At 42.3% G+C, this 18593-nt stretch overlaps 1 protein-coding gene across 7 annotated transcripts in view; it reads left to right on the top strand.

Annotated features, from left to right (window-relative positions):
* snap91a (synaptosome associated protein 91a) overlaps nucleotides 1–18593 on the top strand; it is a 24461-nt gene continuing 5868 nt past the window's right edge. For 2 of the 7 annotated variants that reach the window (XM_058052980.1, XM_058052982.1), the window contains exons 1-21: nucleotides 1–882; nucleotides 966–1223; nucleotides 7831–7973; nucleotides 8371–8446; nucleotides 8564–8666; nucleotides 9566–9659; nucleotides 9827–9938; nucleotides 10163–10269; nucleotides 10342–10383; nucleotides 10818–10879; nucleotides 11445–11457; nucleotides 11609–11775; nucleotides 11854–11945; nucleotides 12042–12056; nucleotides 12143–12337; nucleotides 14019–14096; nucleotides 15196–15417; nucleotides 17553–17636; nucleotides 17900–17968; nucleotides 18159–18260; nucleotides 18431–18502. In XM_058052980.1, the coding sequence (XP_057908963.1) occupies nucleotides 1094–1223; nucleotides 7831–7973; nucleotides 8371–8446; nucleotides 8564–8666; nucleotides 9566–9659; nucleotides 9827–9938; nucleotides 10163–10269; nucleotides 10342–10383; nucleotides 10818–10879; nucleotides 11445–11457; nucleotides 11609–11775; nucleotides 11854–11945; nucleotides 12042–12056; nucleotides 12143–12337; nucleotides 14019–14096; nucleotides 15196–15417; nucleotides 17553–17636; nucleotides 17900–17968; nucleotides 18159–18260; nucleotides 18431–18502 (1978 nt within the window). In that variant the 5' untranslated portion in view covers nucleotides 1–882; nucleotides 966–1093. Of the gene's footprint in view, nucleotides 883–965; nucleotides 1224–7830; nucleotides 7974–8370; nucleotides 8447–8563; nucleotides 8667–9565; nucleotides 9660–9826; nucleotides 9939–10162; nucleotides 10270–10341; nucleotides 10384–10817; nucleotides 10880–11069; nucleotides 11776–11853; nucleotides 11946–12041; nucleotides 12057–12142; nucleotides 12338–14018; nucleotides 14097–15195; nucleotides 15418–17552; nucleotides 17637–17899; nucleotides 17969–18158; nucleotides 18261–18430; nucleotides 18503–18593 lie in introns of those variants that run through there. The other 5 variants (XM_058052983.1, XM_058052981.1, XM_058052984.1 and 2 more) reach the window with 5 other exon arrangements.

Here is an 18593-nt window from a genome sequence, read left to right on the forward strand (position 1 = left end):
ACTGTGGCTTCCCCCAACATCCCAAAACCATGCATGTTAGATTAATTGGAAACCATAGGTGTGAATGTGTGTATTTGTGTCCTGTGATTGACAGGTGACCGGTCCAGGGTATCCCCCACATTATCATTGAATTCAGCTTGAATAGGCTCCAGCTCACCGGTGACATGCTGTATAGAAAATGTATGACCGGATGGATCGATGTCTGTGTCACTCTTTGATGATCATCATTTTTCTACGTTCATACGTCCACAGCTCAACATGAATGCAGATTTAACAAAATACACACGCTCATTGTACATCAATATCCAGCAGCTGAAAGAAGACCTGCATGTGTCAGCACCATGGACAGAGATAAAAGCCACATGATGGTAGAGGATGCCAAGGGATGCCCACTATGACCTTCAAGTGACAAGCATCCAGCCTGCTTGTAGAATCGCTTCATTAACCCTTCACGTCCTCTCGCTCCTTCTCCCGTGCTCTCGCGATGACATACGCAGCAGCTGGGTTGGTCCTATTCTGTCACGTGACTCGTGCAAAAGGGCGGGTCGAGGCGACAAATGGACATAATAATTTAATAAGGAACGAAGAGTCGGCGTGTGAAGCGTGCTTCGCCGGGGCTGGTCTCTGGGGTGGGGGGTCACCGCACACAGGAAGCGTCTTGGGGAGGAGGAGGAGGAGGAGGAAGAGCGCATTTCTTGGATGTGGAGCGCTGCCAGTCAGGACCTGATGTTCCTCTGTTCAAACAAGGACTGTCAGAGAGGCTGCGAGGATTAAGCGGGGGGTGGGGGGGCTGGAAGACTGCGAGGTGGGGGGAGGCTTCAAGAGCATCATCCGAAAAATAACACGGAAGCTTGATCGTGAAGGTGATTTTCTACTTTGACTGTAAGAAGCCTATTAATATTATTATTATGATTATTATTCCATGCTTGGACTGATTTCCCTATTGCATTATTGTTATGCAATAGAATTGTGTTCGGCTTCGAGGACAGCAGTTGGGATTACCGACGCTGCTCTTCATTTTGGCGTGGAGGTGGGGGGGTAGGACCACATTGGACGCTCCATCGGCGTGGGTGGACTCCACTTAGAGGAGAAGATGTCGGGTCAGACGCTAACGGACCGCATCGCCGCGGCCCAGTACACCCTGACTGGATCTGAGGTGTCCCGAGCTGTGTGTAAATCCACCACGCATGAACAAACGGCCCCAAAGAAAAAACACCTGGAATGTGAGTATCTAACCACCCATCTATTCATCTATGTGTATGCAAGGAGATACTGTATGTCAGAGTGAGTGGGGGGGGCACGCAAACAGTGACTGCACCATGAGGTGAAACCTGAGCAGTTTGGTGCCTTGCTCAAGGAAGCAGGCTAGCATCTCGCTAACAACCAGTTGCAGTTGCATTTTATCCACAGCAGGACTGGAACCAAATGAAGGCCGAGGCCACCTCAGTTAGAGTACATATAAGTCAGTAGAGGTCCTATTAACAGCAGATTGTCATTGCAGCTGACTGACTGGTGCAAACCCTGCATGCTGCTTTGCTTCTGGTGAATGCATAATTGAAAAGGTTACTAGACATGCACAGAGGCCTTCCCATTGTACTCTATGTTGTCACTGTTCACAGGCACAGTTCTTATTCTTGGATAGGGCTGCACAAAAAGTATGACAATCAATTATGATATCGATGGAGTGCTTCACAAATGAATGCTTACATCAGGGGTGGGCTAACTTTTTGACTCGTGGGCCACGTTGAGTTTACAAAATTGTGCAGGGGGGCCAGAACATATATTTAACACATAATTCTAACAGTCCGCCTTGAATTATTAGTCTAATGTGATTTGTAAAAGTGTCATACTACAAGTTATATGTTCTCATTCATTCATTGATTCATTCACCGCTTTTCCTCACGAGGGTCGCGGGGGTGCTGGAGCCTATCCCAGCTGTCTTTGGGTGAGAGGCGGGGTACACCCTGGACTGGTGGCAAGCCAATCACAGGGCACATATAGACAAACAACCATTCACACTCACATTCATACCTATGGACAATTTGGAGTGGCCAATTAACCTAGCATGTTTTTGGAATGTGGGAGGAAACTGGGTACTTCGAAAATCTCTAGAAAGAGCATGCAAACTCCACACAGAGATAAGCCGAGGGTGGAATTGAACCCTGGTCTCCTAGCTGTGAGGTCTGCACGCTATATGTTTACATTTCCCTCAAACTACGAAATTTATTGTTACAGTTTTTTTTTACTGAATAAGACAATCATGTTAAAAGTAAAAAATACTGGCGGGCCGGATTCAAACGCTTGGTGGGCCGCATATGGCCCCCGGGCTGTAGTTTGCCCACCACTGGTTTACATCTTCCTCAAGGATTCATCCGCCTCTGTCGTTGGCACTTCCTCCTTAAGACTTTGTTATGTTCCTGCGCCACGGTCCAAACTTAAGCAATGCCAGATGGCTCCGCCCCCTCCAAACCCTCCGGCAGAGCTTGACATGCACCTTGAAAACATTCTAAACTCGCCAAGTCTGACACTTTTTTTAAGCGACATGAGGAATAACATTCACAGAAAGATGCATTCATGAACACCAGAGTTCACACCAAACACCAACAGGTCGTTACTACCTGTTGGTGTTCTACTTCCCATTGTTTACTATACACTGGGAGCTAACTAGAAAAAGAGTTGTGGTTGCTTTGCCTGGGGTTTTATTGGAGAATTGCACGTTAGACGTGTGTCCCAGGCACGAGAACTAGAAACGAATGGAGCCATAATTCAGCCACATCGAGCCACACCAGCCAGGTCGAGTTGGCGCCACTGCCCTGGCGCTACCCGCTAACTCCACCAACGAGGCTCATCGACTATCATTAATCAGTTGTCTTGTCTTAGTTATGTGCACGAGTATACTGTCGAGGGACTGTTTTGTTTTTCTATCAAGAAAGTCCTTCAACTCTCAATGTCCTTGCCGGTCCTCAAATGAAGAATATCTGAAAGATGTACTTTTGGATTGCTCAGCAGTACGTAGACGTTTCATAGAAAACATTGCCTAGCAACAGGAGAAAATACTACAAATGGCAATTATCCCAGAAATTGTACTTGGATGCTTTGAGATACAGGAACACCAAATAAATTCTACATTTTTTTCAATTCAGTGACTTAAACATATGATGAGAGATAAACTAGCTTTGTGTTGGAGCACTGCCACAGCGATGTCACTGATACACGATACCAATCTTGACATGTACTCAATTCACACCATGTGCTTTGGAAACGTTTCTTCAGTGTCAATTTAATGTGCTTCTTCACCATGAAGGTCCTATCGATTATGTTTGTTTTGGCTGCAATGGGACACTTCATCAATAGCAATTACAAAAAAAAAATGTCGTGTCGAATGCACAGTTGATAGCATAGCATGCTAACAGCCTGTTTGCCTGAAGCCATTCTCATCCAGCTGCTGTTAGCTTGCGTCAGCGTATAGCAGTGCTTCTCAGTTACCCCCCCTCTCCATTTGAAATGTTGAAATACTACAGACTGAACTCATAATGCATAGCAGTGTATTCACGAGTCGAATTGCATGTTGAGTAAGAAAAATGTGTACATGTTGGCAGCTCTGCAGTAGCGCTGAGAGTACTCACTGCCTTTCAAGTGTATGTCGTTTCTCTCATACCTCTGCCAGTTAGATGTACTTGTATACGTATGAGCACTATACTGCTTATGTGGTTGAAAAGAGCATCTTACTCAACTACAATTACTTTTTATTTCTCCAGGGACTTGTGATAGTGTGCAATACTGCGGAACGAATAAAACAATGGATGACTGGTACTATCCGATATACTGATATTGTACAGCACAGAAGCTGCCATAGTGTAGTTTACTTTTAACACTTGCTGACCAAGCCGTCAGAGTGGATATTATCAATAAATAATACTTTAATACTCTGCGTTCACCCTCCAAAATTCATGAAAAAGTAACGGCGAGCCACAGTGTTTATTTTGAGTAATTAATAATAATAATACTACTAATAGGGCGGCACGGTGGGCTAGTGGTTAGCGCGCAGACCTCACAGCTAGGAGACCAAGGTTCAATTCCACCCTCGGCCATCTCTGTGTGGAGTTTGCATGTTCTCCCCGTGTATGCGTGGATTCTTTAATATCTTTAAGTGTAATTATTTGGTCATGCTGTTTTATGATAAGTGCATCTAAAATATTTTCATACATGAATCATATTCATGTAGTTGACATTTTTAGTGTAATATCTTAATTTAGTGGCTGAATTTGTGCGAAATTGCAGTCAATCTGCAGTTCAAAGGTATTTATTAGTACTTTGTCACTTTCTTTTAGCCTCTGCCACTCCATAATTATTACAGTGACCTAAGCAATGATAGGAGAGGTTGGTCGGTGGCCTCGGGATGTGTGCACTCATCTCTATGGCGTAGGTGGTGCATGTCTATACTCCAGACAGTGTGTCTTCAGAATAATGAGCTGAGAGCAGGTCTCAACGGCAGTTATCTCGAGGCCTTTAAACATAAAAAGTACAGTACTCGTACTACATTGTTGTGGGGTGCTGGGAAGCCACAGTAAATGTTCATGTCTGCACCATCATGGCACATAATGCAATCAGCACCTCCGCTGGAATTTCCTCAGATGTCACCTCCAGCCTGCACTGTTGGTTTGGTGCTTTGCTACACAGTGCATTGTGGGTATTTTTTCCTTGCTATGTGTTGCTTGGAGGGGGGTGAGGGGGATGCTATAAATAAACCGTGCTTTCATGGTCCATTCATTTGTAACTCACAAAGCATCACTCATGCAGCCTGACTTGTATGGCCTTCTGTACTTTCACGGATCCTCATCACGGATCCAAACCCTTAGCACGTGCAACATTGGATTCTTGTAGTTTAGATTTGTCGGTGTCGGTGTCTCAATCAGTGTTGGAGCCTGTATGAGTCATAGCTGCTGTGCTCATATTATACAGTTTGTATCGGTTTACTGTGGTGGGAGTTTGCATCTGTGATGATAATTCAGAAAGAAGTAAACTGCATCTGTGATGCCGCTGCAAATACAAGTGCTTGTTACCATGGAGACCTCCTCGACATGCTGGTGCACAATGTAAATCAGTGACAAAATATGAGGACATGGTCGCCAAATTATGGTGCAGTTAAGTGCACACTTTTTTTTTTAACGGCGCATGGCTCATTGTAAATCACAACCGCAAATTCAAAAAAATCTGCAGTAATTTTACAAGAATAAAGTAAAAATATTGAGAGAAAAAAAATAATATTACAAGAAAAAGTTGTAATATTGTGCTGTAATATTCATTCATTCATTCATTTTCTACCGCTTATCCTCACGAGGGTCGCGTGGGGTGCTGGAGCCTATCCCAGCTGTCTTCGGGCGAGAGGCGGGGTACACCCTGGACTGGTGGCCAGCCAATCACAGGGCACATATAGACAAACAACCATTCACACTCACATTCATACCTATGGACAATTTGGAGTCGCCAATTAACTTAGCATGTTTTTGGAATGTGGGAGGAAACCGGACATACAAACTTCACACAGAGATGGCCGAGGGTGGGATCGAACCAGGGCGCTAACCACTCAAACACCGTGCAGCTCCTGCTGTAATATTATGAGGAAAAAATTAAATATGTTGTTTTTTGAAAGTAGGGCTATTATGAAAAATGAACAAAACAACATAATGTTGCAGTAAAAATTATGTTACTGGAATAAAGTCAAAAAATAAAGTCATAATTCCAAGACAAAAATGTATAAAAAATAGCAGAAAAAAAAACCTGCTGTAATTTTATGAGACTAAAGTAAAAAAATAGGAGGAGAAAAGAGTCGTAGTCTAAAGCGAAAATGTCATGAGTCATTGTTACCCTCAATTTATGTTTTTTGAATATCGTCTGATTAAGTACAGAATGACTCGGCGTCTCGTCGACGCTGCGTCAGTGTGACAGTTTCCATGTGATGCTTTATTGTGTCTCGTTGTTACTCGCAGTCATGAATAATGAAGAGGAAGCAGTGAAGAGACAGAAAGCGGAGTCACGAGTTTCTGCTGAGTGCTTGTTTAGAATCTCAATCAGATCAGACTACCTTTTAATACTTCATCCTGTTTCTCTACAGAGTCATGTTTTAATTCAACTACGCTTCTCAACCTTGCTGGTCAGGATAGTTGACTCTCGGATTAAGTAGTTTTTGGTTCTGGTCTACTCTGAACTCTTAGCAACCCTGAAGTCTCTACCAAGGGTCCTTTAGAGTGTATGGGAATTTGTTCAACTTGTTTTTATGTGTTTTGTGGACTTGGAGAAGGCATTTGAGCGTCCATGGGGAGTACTTCGGGAATGTGGGTTACTGGACCACCTAATTCAGGGTCTTGGTTGTCCAGTGTCCAGTTTGCTTCATATTGCCAGCAATAAATAGGTCTGGACTCCACCAGGGTAGACCAAATCGGTTCATTAAACCGACAGAATTTCCCGGTGCAGCCAGGGCGTTTAGAGGTTCCGGTTTAGGTTTTGCAGATAATGTGGTCAACGAGCCGTGACCTTCAACTCTCACCGGTTTGATTCACAACCAAATACGAATGGACCCGGGATGAGAATCAACACCTCCAAGTCCGGGTCCGAAGTGGTGTGCCATCTCTGGGTGGAGGAGTTTAAGTACCTCAGGGTCTTGTTGACAAGTGGGGGAAGGATGGAACTCATGATTGACAGACAAATTGGTGCGACGTGTACAGTGATGGTGATACCGGTCGTTCCTACCCTCATCTATGGTCATGAGCTTTGGGTAGTGACCGAAAGGACAAGATTGTGGGTAGAAAGACTTTTTTTCTACGTAGGGTTGCTGGGCTCTCCCTAAGACTCTGAGTAGAACCACTAGGAGCCAGATGGCTTAACGACTGGAAGGAGGCCTCGGGAAAAACCCAGACCACATGGACAACTAACTAAAAAAATTCAACTTCAAATTCAAATTTGACAACTTTCTGCCCCTGCGACCCAACCTGGGATATACGGATATCCCTTACGGGTAGACTTAGTACCAGAATCAGTAGTGCCAGCTTCAGTGGGAAGCAAAGAGTGAGACACACGGAGGAAAAGTGTGGGATGTGGCTGCTGACTCATCATGCCTGGAGGGGTTATCCTTTGTGCCGTGTGTATGCGTATTTGCTGCTTTGCTATAAAAGACGATAACAGCAGATAGCCCAAAGCAACGTGGCTTGATTGTAGCGTGACGAAAAAACGACCTTGAAAAGTCACTTTTCATGTTATGTCAAAATACACGGGAAAGCCACATTTCACTGTCCGAATTGTCCCATTCACATTGTGTGAATGTTCCCGTGTACGTTGCATATTTCTGCAGTTTGAAGTAAATGATACTGCAGCTGTGTAGTATCAAGCTCTATAATTACTCAGTGAAAAGGCTCCATTTAAGTGTCAATTTAACTGTGATGCTATACTGTGTCTAATTTCACTTTCTGCAGTGGAATATCCAGAGATTCTGTCACTAAAAAACTGCCTTATATCTGTATGTGATGAGATAAGAGAGGTGCATATGAATTAACTTGATTTGGACTGGCATGGTGAAATGATGCCTTCAAGCACACGTTAAATGGTGCATACAAGAGAGAAAAGCCCCTTTTACACAGCTGTTAACTTTAGTCTGGCACCCTCCTATTTTTCATTTGACTGCATCTTGTATATCACCTTCTATATCATTACTCCGCTCGCGTTGTAATGGTTTGGAAAAAAAAAAGGGATCCAATAGATTAAGCAAGTCCATTTGTGCTATCCATCATCTGAAATCATCCCCTCCCTCCCTACTCTCGATTCTCTAATTCCCAGACCTGATCCAGGCCTCCCAGGACACCAGTGGGAACGTTCCCCAGATGGCCGATACACTGATAGAGAGGGCGGGCAATGCCAGCTGGGTGGTGGTTTTCAAGGCCCTTATTACTACACACCACCTCATGGTGCATGGCAACGAGGTGAGGACGCACACACACACACACACACACACACACACACAGCATAATTAGTAATAGTATCATCAATGTGAAAAGTTTTGGTTAAATGTAAAATGACATGATATGAAGGCATGATGCGTGATATGACATTTGGACGAGATGTTGCACCAGAATGTCCAATATGGATCAAACGTATGGACACGTCCTCTTAATCAATGTGTTTACATTGTAGAGTCTGAAAACTATGAAAAAACAAAAGAAAATAGCATCAGGGAAATTGTGTGATAGACGTTTGAATGTACTATGTGTTAATTCTACATCCTGTACGCCAAGTGTGTACGATATGTGTCAACCCGTCAAGCTTTGAGTTCCTTCTTGTAGGTCAAAGTAAATGTTGTGTGTTTGTGTTCTCTTTTAGAAATTTCTGCAGTTCCTTTCATCCAGGAACACCTTGTTCAACCTTGCCAACTTCCTGGACAAAACAGGCTCCCATGGTACGTTTTTCTCAAACTCAAATATTCAAACGTCATCTTCTCACGCCGCCATCCTCTTCCGACACTGGAAAAGAAAGTGTGTGTGCATTATTGTTATTATTTGTGTGTCTCCCTTAGGCTATGACATGTCAACTTTTATCAGACGCTACAGCCGCTATCTCAACGAGAAGTCCTTCACTTACAGACAGATGTCTTTTGATTTTGTCAGAGTCAAGAAAGGGTATGTTTGTTTTTTTTTATTACGTTGTTGCTTGACCAGTTTCGACGTTATCCTTTCTTCACCTTATATGCTGTGTTTAAACCTTCACTGATACTCAATCTGGCTGCATGGTGAACAAGTGGTTAGTGTGCAGGTCTTACATCTAGGAGCCACAAGTTCAATTCCACCCTTGGCCATATCTGTGTGGAGTTTACATGTTCTCCCTGTGCATGCGTGGGTTTTCTCCGGGTACTCCGGTTTCCTCCCACATTCCAAAAACATGCTAGGTTAATTGGCGACTCCAAATTGTCCATAGGTATGAATGTGAGTGTGAATGGTTGTTTGTCTATATGTGCCCTGTGATTGGCTGGTGACCAGTCCAGGGTGTACCCCGCCTCTCGCCCCAAGACAGCTGGGATAGGCTCCAGCACCGCTGAGACCCTAGTGAGGATAAGCGGTAGAAAATGAATGAATGAATGAATGACCATGTTACTTGTGTTCATAAGATGGCGATAAATTCATATGTTTGATGTATGAAGGGTAGGGATGCTGTAATCGATCGCCAACCGATCAGTATTGGCCGATTTTCATTAAAAAAGGGAAATCACAAAAGTCGATTACCTCCAAATGTAGCGATCATCCATCACCCAAGCTAATATGTTTTTGTCTAAATTACGGTGATTTTATGGCTGGGGTACAACCAGGACGCCCCCCTTTATTTCTTTTAATAACTACCACATTTTTGGGCCCCCTGTCAGTCAGGGGACCTTGAAATTGTCCCTAACTCTTCCCTCTTTCTCGGCACCCATGGACACAATAGCCCTCCTAAATCATAAAATGTCACACCAATCTGATCAGTGTTTAAAATATTCCCCAAAAGTGGTAACGTTAAATCCTGTGTTTTTTCCATTCCAACACAGAGCTGAAGGAGCCATGAGGACCATGACAGTAGAGAAGCTGCTGAAAGGGATGCCTATTCTGCAGGGCCAGATTGATGCACTGTTGGATTTTGAAGTGAGTCCAAATTTCTACTCGGGAGTCATTTTACTTTGTAAGCTCACAAAACTGTCCAGGAAATCTGCATTCTCCATATATAATGCATTCTCCATATATAATGCATTCTCCATATATAATGTTATATGCATGCATAGTTATTTTCTTTACTGTAATTCCGTCCACAGGTGCACCCACCAGAATTGAACAATGGAGTGATAAATGCTTGCTTTCTCCTGCTCTTCAAAGACTTGATAAAGTTATACGCCTGCTACAATGACGGCATCATAAATCTCCTAGGTATGGTATTTCATCTCAGCATTATTGAAATACTTGTTCTAATGTTACTCCATTTCATTCAGTGCTAAGCACCACATGACCTCCGCTTTTTAATCCTCAGTACATTTTATCCTTCTGACTTTTATCAATTTAATTTCTGTTTTTTTCTAGTCAAAGAGAATAACATACCAAAGTAATCTTATACTGTATTTCCATATTGCTATTTTGTTTTTTTTTTTTCGTAGAGAAATTTTTCCAGATGAAGAGAAGCCAGTGTAAAGACGGGCTGGAGATCTACAAGCGATTTCTGACACGAATGACTCGGGTTTCTGACTTCTTCAAAATCGCAGAGGTGAGCTGAGACGTCATTACGTCATAACGATAATGTTCATCGCTGAAATGTCTTTGTGTTCTTTGTGTCCAGCAAGTGGGAATAGACAAAAATGACATCCCGGATCTCACTCAGGTATGCTCGTTAACCGATTGACTGACTGACATGACAATGCTAGCATGGTTGGGTGTCTACTGGATGTGAACTACTGGATAGAATAGTTGGATCTCATTTTCTCTTCTTTTACTTTTTGTTGAATTCAAGCATGTTTCTTACCGTTTTGTATGAGATTGCTGGCACTCTTTCTGGCAACTTTCTTTGGCCCCGTGGTGGGTTATTTTGCAGTCACATAATGCACGGACAGTAAGTAGGTATGGTGATTTGTATGAGTACTCATGAAATTACACAGTACAGGGCAAATGGACTAGCTTGTTACCATCAATATTGTACGACGGGGTATGAAACCTGAGGCAAAATTTAGATTTTTTTTTTTTTTGCAAAAACTGCTGCATCTAAAAACCAAGGTTTAATTTTACTATTTTTGTAGTAACCTCCATTTTATCTCCCAGGCCCCAGAAAGTCTTTTGGAGTCCTTGGAGACCCATCTCAACACTCTGGAGGGAAGGAAGCCGTAAGTCGTTTACAATTAAATCTGCTGGGGCTTTAACAATAACATAATATTGATCAACTTAAGTGATTCCGGGTGGTTTTGCACTTCAACTACATTTTTTTGTGGGGAAAATGAAACAAACTTGGACACTTTGGTTTATTGTGTGTCAACAATGTAACACAATGTTTCTTCTGATCTTTACTTAATACAGAGAAGATAAGTAAGTATGCTTTGTCACTGGTACTCCAAATTCCATCCCATAATCATCTCTTTTTATGTGTTGATCATTCATGCTGTCAATATAGTAATCCTGAACTAAAATGTGCTTTTATAGAATAAGTTATGGAGTAGTACAAAAATTCACTTATGGAGCAGAATGTTGCGGGTCAACTTGCATGGTCTTGAGGAAGTTCTCAAAAATTAAACTTTGTAAAAATTTCACATAGATAAGAATAATTTGTTGTGGTTGGTATTTGTATTTCTGGCATGCTTGTCGTTTATGTTGTAGTTGAACGTGGAATACTTAAAATATCACTGTGCTTTCCGCATGATGTTTTTCATTGATATGCTGTTGTTGGTTTTACAGGTCTCCTGCCAAGGTAAGTCAACCCAACCCAAATCCATCCCTCCTTAATAAATACTTCAATGACAATAACTAGGAATAAGGAATAATAATTCCACCTTTTATTTCATGGAAGCCAAATCACATGACCCCACCTAACTGTTGTTTACCTTGTCGGACGCTGACAGGACACAGCAGCCAACAACAGCTCAGCTGCTGCCGCCCCATCGGCTGCACCACCCAAGCCTGCACCGCCCGCTGCTGCCGGGCCCCCTGCTCGCCCCGGGCCGCCCGCCAAACCCCCGCCACCCTCTGTAACACCCACAGCAGTAGCCCCCACCACAACCGCCAGCAGGTACTAAGTGCCTTTACATAGGCATATCACATTTACATATTTACGTATCATCAACTAATATATGCAACATGCTTCTAGTGCCCTTGATGATGGCTTCCTGTTGGATCTAGACCCCATGTCCTCCTCAGCTCAGGGTGCTGCAGCGCCTTCCACTACCACTGGATGGGGAGGTGATGAAAATGAAAACTGATGAATACACATTGGCATTGTTATCCATTCATGCTGTCATTCATCAATGGTTCCCTTTCTGTCCGCCTCTTGTGCAGATCTATTGGCCGATGGTGAGTAATATGATTATTTCCTTATGAAGTCTATCTGTCTGTCTTCCTCATCTGACCTTCTCTGGGTTGTTGTTGTATGGATGCAGCCGCTCCAACTGCCAATGCCAGAGCTTCCGAAGCTCCACAAGCAAAGAAAGAAGCTGCTGCCGATTCTGCAGCTGCCCCTGCGGTCGCTGCAGCTGCAGCCGCAGCCGCTCCTGCTGCAACCATGCCTGCACCGACCTCCCTGCCTGTTGCGGCTCCCGTCACCACGGCAGTTAGAGACATCGACCTTTTTGGAGGTTAGTCGGTCCATGTTGGGGATAGAGGGCACAATACGGGTTAGGTTACACAGCTGGGCAGCTCATCTGCTGCAACAAGGATTTAATGTGTGTGTTTTATGATGACAACTGGTGAATTTTAGGTACAAGTACTATCTAAAAGGAGGCGGCTCGTGCAGAAGTAACATTTGTTACAATGATCACAAAGCCACGCCTATGGATGTCACATTGTATCTTTACCTTTATCCATGTTTTACATCTCATTCTTTGTGGCTTCTGTGCAAGCACGGCGTCCCGCTGTCCAACACCGGCGTCCCGCTGTCCACCGTGCTGCACAGAGCAACAAAATGGAAGCCTGAATGGCATATCCCATGAATGCGAGTCATTCTAAGCATTCTACTTGCGTTGGATCAAGTAGTGTCTATTGTCACAGTGCAGTGTCGCTTTAGCATGCGGAGAACGTTCAGTGATTCTTATATTCAGTAAGAATCACACTGCAATCAACCCTTTATGTGCTTATGACTCACATTTTTCAGATATGCCAACCCTGCCTTTTTTGAATATGCTTTATGTAAAAACACAGTATGACAAAGTGCAGTAAATATATGAAACCTGTACTTAAAATGCAAAGTTTGCTCAAAGTGCCCTCCAGAAGGATTTGAACGTTTTTTTTTTTAATGTTTGCTCTAGACCAGGGGTGGGCAAACTTTTTGACTCGCGGGCCGCATTGATTTAACCAAACTATATATTTTACACATATAATTCTAACAGTCCACCTAGAATTATTGTATCTGTAAAGGTTTCATGCAGCCTGCTATATGTGCTTGTGTCCCTTTTTTTCAGGAGCACTTTGTAAACAGCAGATCACATCAAATAACCAAATTCATAAAAAAAAAAAAGCTACATAAAACCATCAAAAGGTTGACTCAAGCCATGATGCCAGGTTGTATGTTAAGTTTCAATGAAATACTTTGGAAAGAACGGGCGGGCCGTATTTAAACACTCGGCGGGCCGGATGTGGCTCCCAGGCCACAGTTTGCCCACCCATGCTCTAAACCGAAAACATGTGAGATTGACATCAAAAGATGAGAGAGCAACATTTCAGTTTTTATTTCCAAGTATTAACATCTGGATCAGATAGTTTACACCACCTGTTTAGACTGCTTTTAGAGGTGAAAACAATATAAAAACTGGAAAATTAGCAATTGTGAATATGACAGAAAATGGAAAATCAATCATAACCTTTGCACAAATATCGATCATAGCCAGTCCAACCATTTCATTGAAGAAATGCACTATAATAACTGTTAGTGGTATCAGTTCCGATGGGGCAAGAGTGGATACAAGGAGAAGTATTACAGTTCTGGAGGGCACTATGTGAGAACTTCCTAAGCAGATGAATTAGTATCTTTGTCAAGGAGGCAAATAACCTCGTCCATTCCAAACTCAACATTCTCCCTCTTGTCACAGAGTACAAGCAACTTGTGACAATATGCCTCACCTCACCTGAATGCAGCACTATGCAGCCCTCTAATAACTCCCCAGTCAAAGCGATGACTGCTAGGCTGCATATTTCTTGTATTCCCTGCTTTTCCCTGATGCTGACCTCTCATTTATGTTGTTGTTTTGTCCATTCCATCTGTTTGTCCACTTTCGGTGTGTTTGTGTTGCGTTTTGGCTCTTTTTGTGGCCGATACCATAGATGCCTTTGCACCTTCCCCAGGAGATGGTCCTGCAGCTGTGGCCGCCGGTCCCGCTACTGATGCGTTTGGTGAATCCGGTGGGTGACAAAACAGTCTCTTGTGAAAGTATGTGTGTGCTGACGTGATGTTTTGCTCAAAGACACGTCGGCAATAGAATGTTATTGGTCTTTGGCAGTAAATTTACAAATATATATTTTTTCTAATTAAACATGAAAATATATATGTGTAGTGGGTACAGCACTTGGCTATTTTTTTGCCAAATCAGGGCCCAGAACAGAATTTGCCTTAAAATGTAGCAGCTGTACCATTACACGAAGAGGTATGGCAATGAATGTGGTGTCATATTACTCGTCTATTTTTTTTCTTTTACATCAGGGGTGTCCAAACACATACTGAAAGGATGAAATATGCATCTCAGCTTTGTAAAAAAAAAAAAAAAAATGTTTAAACGCTTTTTAAATTTTCTTCTATTAATATTATGACTTAATAATGGCTCATAATATTATAAACTTTTTCCCCAACATGATTTAGTTAGTTTCTCATATTATGGCTTTAAAACAATTATTTTATATTTCACATCTATGCTACCAAAAAAATATTATTGTGTTATAAATTGTAAATTATTTTCTCATAATTATGACTTTATTGCTATGATGCTATGAAAATTATGTTAATTTTCCTCATAATATTATAGCATTATTCTCGTAAAATTATTACTTTTTCTTGTTAAATTACAACTTTTTTTGTTAATATTTAGACTTTATTTTTCTAAAATGATTTTTTTTCTTTAATTTATTTTTAAAAATTAAAAAACGGGTATGTCCTGCAAAATGGGCACTGCATGGATCGTGGGGCCCTGTGCTGTGTATAGGGAAGGGCGGGCCTGGTCCAAAAGAAAATAAGCGTTTAAACATACTATACCCGTGTAGGACCAGTGTAATTAAAATAATGCATTAGTGTGCTCATATGTATTTAATGACCAACTAATCAGGGATGTTTGCTGCGGTGATTGACTTCCAACGCTTCTAACACTCATGAAGATAATCACAAGCTTCTTGCATTACATACACATATATTCCTATGTGTTGTTTTAATCCTCCATATCTCCCCTCTTATCATAACCCCCCCACCCCCACCCCGACCCTTCAACTCCACCCCCTGCTGCTTCCAACGAAGACCCCTTTGCTACAACTGAGGGGAGTGCAGACATTGCTCCAGAGCTGGACCTGTTTGCTATGAGGCCCGCTGACACTGGGGCTACCGCCATCACCCCTCCCACCTGTAGTGAGGCGCCGACCATCGCTGCCCCCACCCCTTCTATCACCACCACTGCCACCACGGACACCACCACCACCACCACAGAGTCCGCAGCTGCACCGACTCTAGATTTATTTGGTGGTAATGTCCTTTCGCTGTCATTATGCTCTCCGCCATCCCATGTGATGATTGCTCTTACTGGGACATGACAGAATGATATGAGGCTTTTACTGTCCTTGCATGTCTTACCCCTTTTTCCTTTTTTCCAACATTTTCTTAAACCATTAAGCACTTACTTAAGCATCTTGGCCACCTTTGCAAAGCACTACAAATCCTAAATTCTAAATAATACGTCACTCTTCTGGATTTTACTGGTAATTTCTACCTCATTATCAGCAGAGGTGGCTCAATTTGCTGCAATTACTAACCTAATAATCCCAACTACGTGCCAGTGTTGCGCTTGAAGGGATTTTGTTTGATTCCCTTGCTTGTGAACTGTTTCAAATACTGACGATGGATGTATGCTTGGTAGGTTATGCACTTTAATTCAAGTGAATGAAGTTGCTCCTTTCCTGAATACGACTGTGTTGCATTAATCTTTTGCACTGTCAGTGCTATCTCCGTTATGTTGAACTCCAGCAATGGAAGCTCCAAGGTTGACAGAGAGATTTATCCACAGGAAATAATAATTACAATGTAACTCCCCAGTCAGGAAGCACTAATGATGACTGTTGCATGTGCTAATGGGGAGTTCAAATTAGCAAGGAAGGATTTTGCAGACCGCTTCCCTCTCACTGGTTCATTCTGGCTGGTTACTGGTTAGTTTTGCATTTTTCCAGTGTCCTCGCCACTCGTGGGACCGTCCATATTTTTGAGCAGTGCGGTGAACTGCCATGGGGGGTTTGGGAGACAGGGAGGACTTTAATTTCTGGGGCATTTCTGTCCCCCAGTGGGGATATGACAGAAAATAACTGAGAACCATTATTTTACAGCAGGGGCGTCATTAGGTTCTGAGGACGGGGGGGTCTTAGCCCCCTGGAGATGCACAGGATATGAATGAATGTAGTAGACATTCAAAAAAAATCAATCCAAAAATCCAAAAAACAAATAAGGAACAAGAACCATTTACACAAGTACGCACAATCTATACTGCAAAACTGCTGCTCAAGCTCTACAACCATTCTGTCAGTGATCAATTATATAATAATCATTATTATGTTATTAATTTGCCTATTATTATTACTATCATCATTATTCTTCATCTGATTATTACTACTACTTTTTTTTTACAAAAACTATCTGACAAAAAATTATCTGACAAATTTCATATAATAAGGCAAAAGCAGGCTAATAAGCAAGCCAATAAGCAGGCTAATACTAGCCCACTACTACTACTAGTACTAGTAGTAGTAGTAGTAGTAGTAGTAGTAGTAGTAGTAGTAGTAGTAGTAGTAGTACATTTAGTACTACTACTACGGTAGTACATTTTTGTCTTGGCTAATACTAGCCTACTACTACTACTACTACTACTAGTACTAGCCTACTACTACTAGTAGTAGTAGTAGGCTAGTATTAGCCAAGACAAAAAAGTATTAGCCAAGACAAAAAATGTACAAAAATGGTTGGTAAATGTACAAAAATGTACTACTGTAGTAGTACTAAATGTACTACTACTACTAGTAGTAGTAGTAGTAGTAGTAGTAGTAGTAGTAGTAGGCTAGTATTAGCCAAGACAAAAATGTACAAAAATGGTTGGTAAATGTACTACTGTAGTAGTACTAAATGTACTACTACTACTAGTAGTAGTAGTAGTAGTAGTAGGCTAGTATTCATCAAGACAAAAATGTACTAGTACTAACCTACTACTAGTACTGTAGTACTAGCCTACTACTACTAGTAGTAGTAGTAGCAGTAGTAGGCTAGTATTAGCCTGCTTATTTTCTTGCTTATTAGCCTGCTTTTGCCCTAATATATGAAATTTATATATTTTAAATCTATAAAAAATATCAAATTATTTAGGGGGACTTAAGAAGATTTTAGGCCTAATGACGCCACTGATTTAGAGTTTGTATAGTGTCGACCCGGGGTTGTAAATATTCCTAAAAGACCTGAAGATGGCAATATTTCCCTTTAATTATTACCACATTCATTTTGCACTGCACCCAATAGACTCCTTAGTTATGAAAATAGCTGCTTTCTCTGCTTTCTCTTATGGCATCATTGTGTTTGCACTGGACTTGAAATCTGTATGAACATATTTTGATTGTGTGTCCTAGATGTGCTTGAATCTATGCCTGAGCAAAGTCCCACCACAGAATCCAAAGCTGCTACCACTCCTAGCGTAGACCTTTTTGGTGCAGGTACAAGCAGATATGCATTCTTCTGTGTGTGGAACCTTTTTATGTCTTCTGGTTTTCCAAACTTCCACTCTACTGTCAAAAAGTCCTTTTTGTCTTGGTTTGTCCCCCATAGTGATATGAGCATTGCATGGAACCCCACTCTTGGTGCATCGTGTCGTCCCTGTGGCTGCCGTCTGGTTCTACCTGCTATGCTAATACTTTTCTTTGCTTCCACCGTTTTCTTCTTTCTCGTACTCTGCCTCTTGCTTGCGTTGGTAAATTAGACCTCCCTGCTGTTTCGCGCGGGCCCTCACCTTTGCCTGAGCCTGCTCCGGCAGGAGACATCGTGACCGGTGAGTTAAGCCGCTCTACTTTCACTGCATCACCTCTCACTTCCTTTTCTCACCACCAGCCCTTCCCCCCCAAGCGGGGGTAAAGGTGCATGAAGACCCGCTTTTTGCTTTGCTTCCTTCGCTAGAATTCTTGAAATAATCAGGTTGCACTCACAGATTTTTCATAAACAAAACACATTTTCATCTTCAGATCCTGCACCTCATCCTCCACCTGCAGCTGCCGTTGCTGCTCCGGCTCCAGAGGCTTCTTCTCCACCCAAAGCCGAGTCAGCTCCAGTCATTGATCTGCTAGGTATCATCTTTCACGCTGCTCCTGTTTTGTCAACACGATACCGATAACAGGATCATATTCGAATCTAGTACTCAAGATATCAGCCTTCAATGATATCTTTATTCTGATGATGATTCCATGAACTCCACCCTCCTTTCTGCACCCTTTGCTGAACCGTGATGTTCCTGCAGACTCCTTCAGTGGGTCTGTAGAGGAGACGCAGAGCTCCGCTCCTGGGGCGCCCGGAGGTGACCTGTTGGGAGGTACTACTTTTTGGGGTTATACAATACAGTACATTATGCAACACCTTGGAGAGCTCATTTCAATGTTAATTACATGACATTAAATGTAATT

This window comes from Doryrhamphus excisus, chromosome 17 (genome assembly GCF_030265055.1).
Source record: "Doryrhamphus excisus isolate RoL2022-K1 chromosome 17, RoL_Dexc_1.0, whole genome shotgun sequence".
NCBI lineage: Eukaryota > Metazoa > Chordata > Actinopteri > Syngnathiformes > Syngnathidae > Doryrhamphus > Doryrhamphus excisus.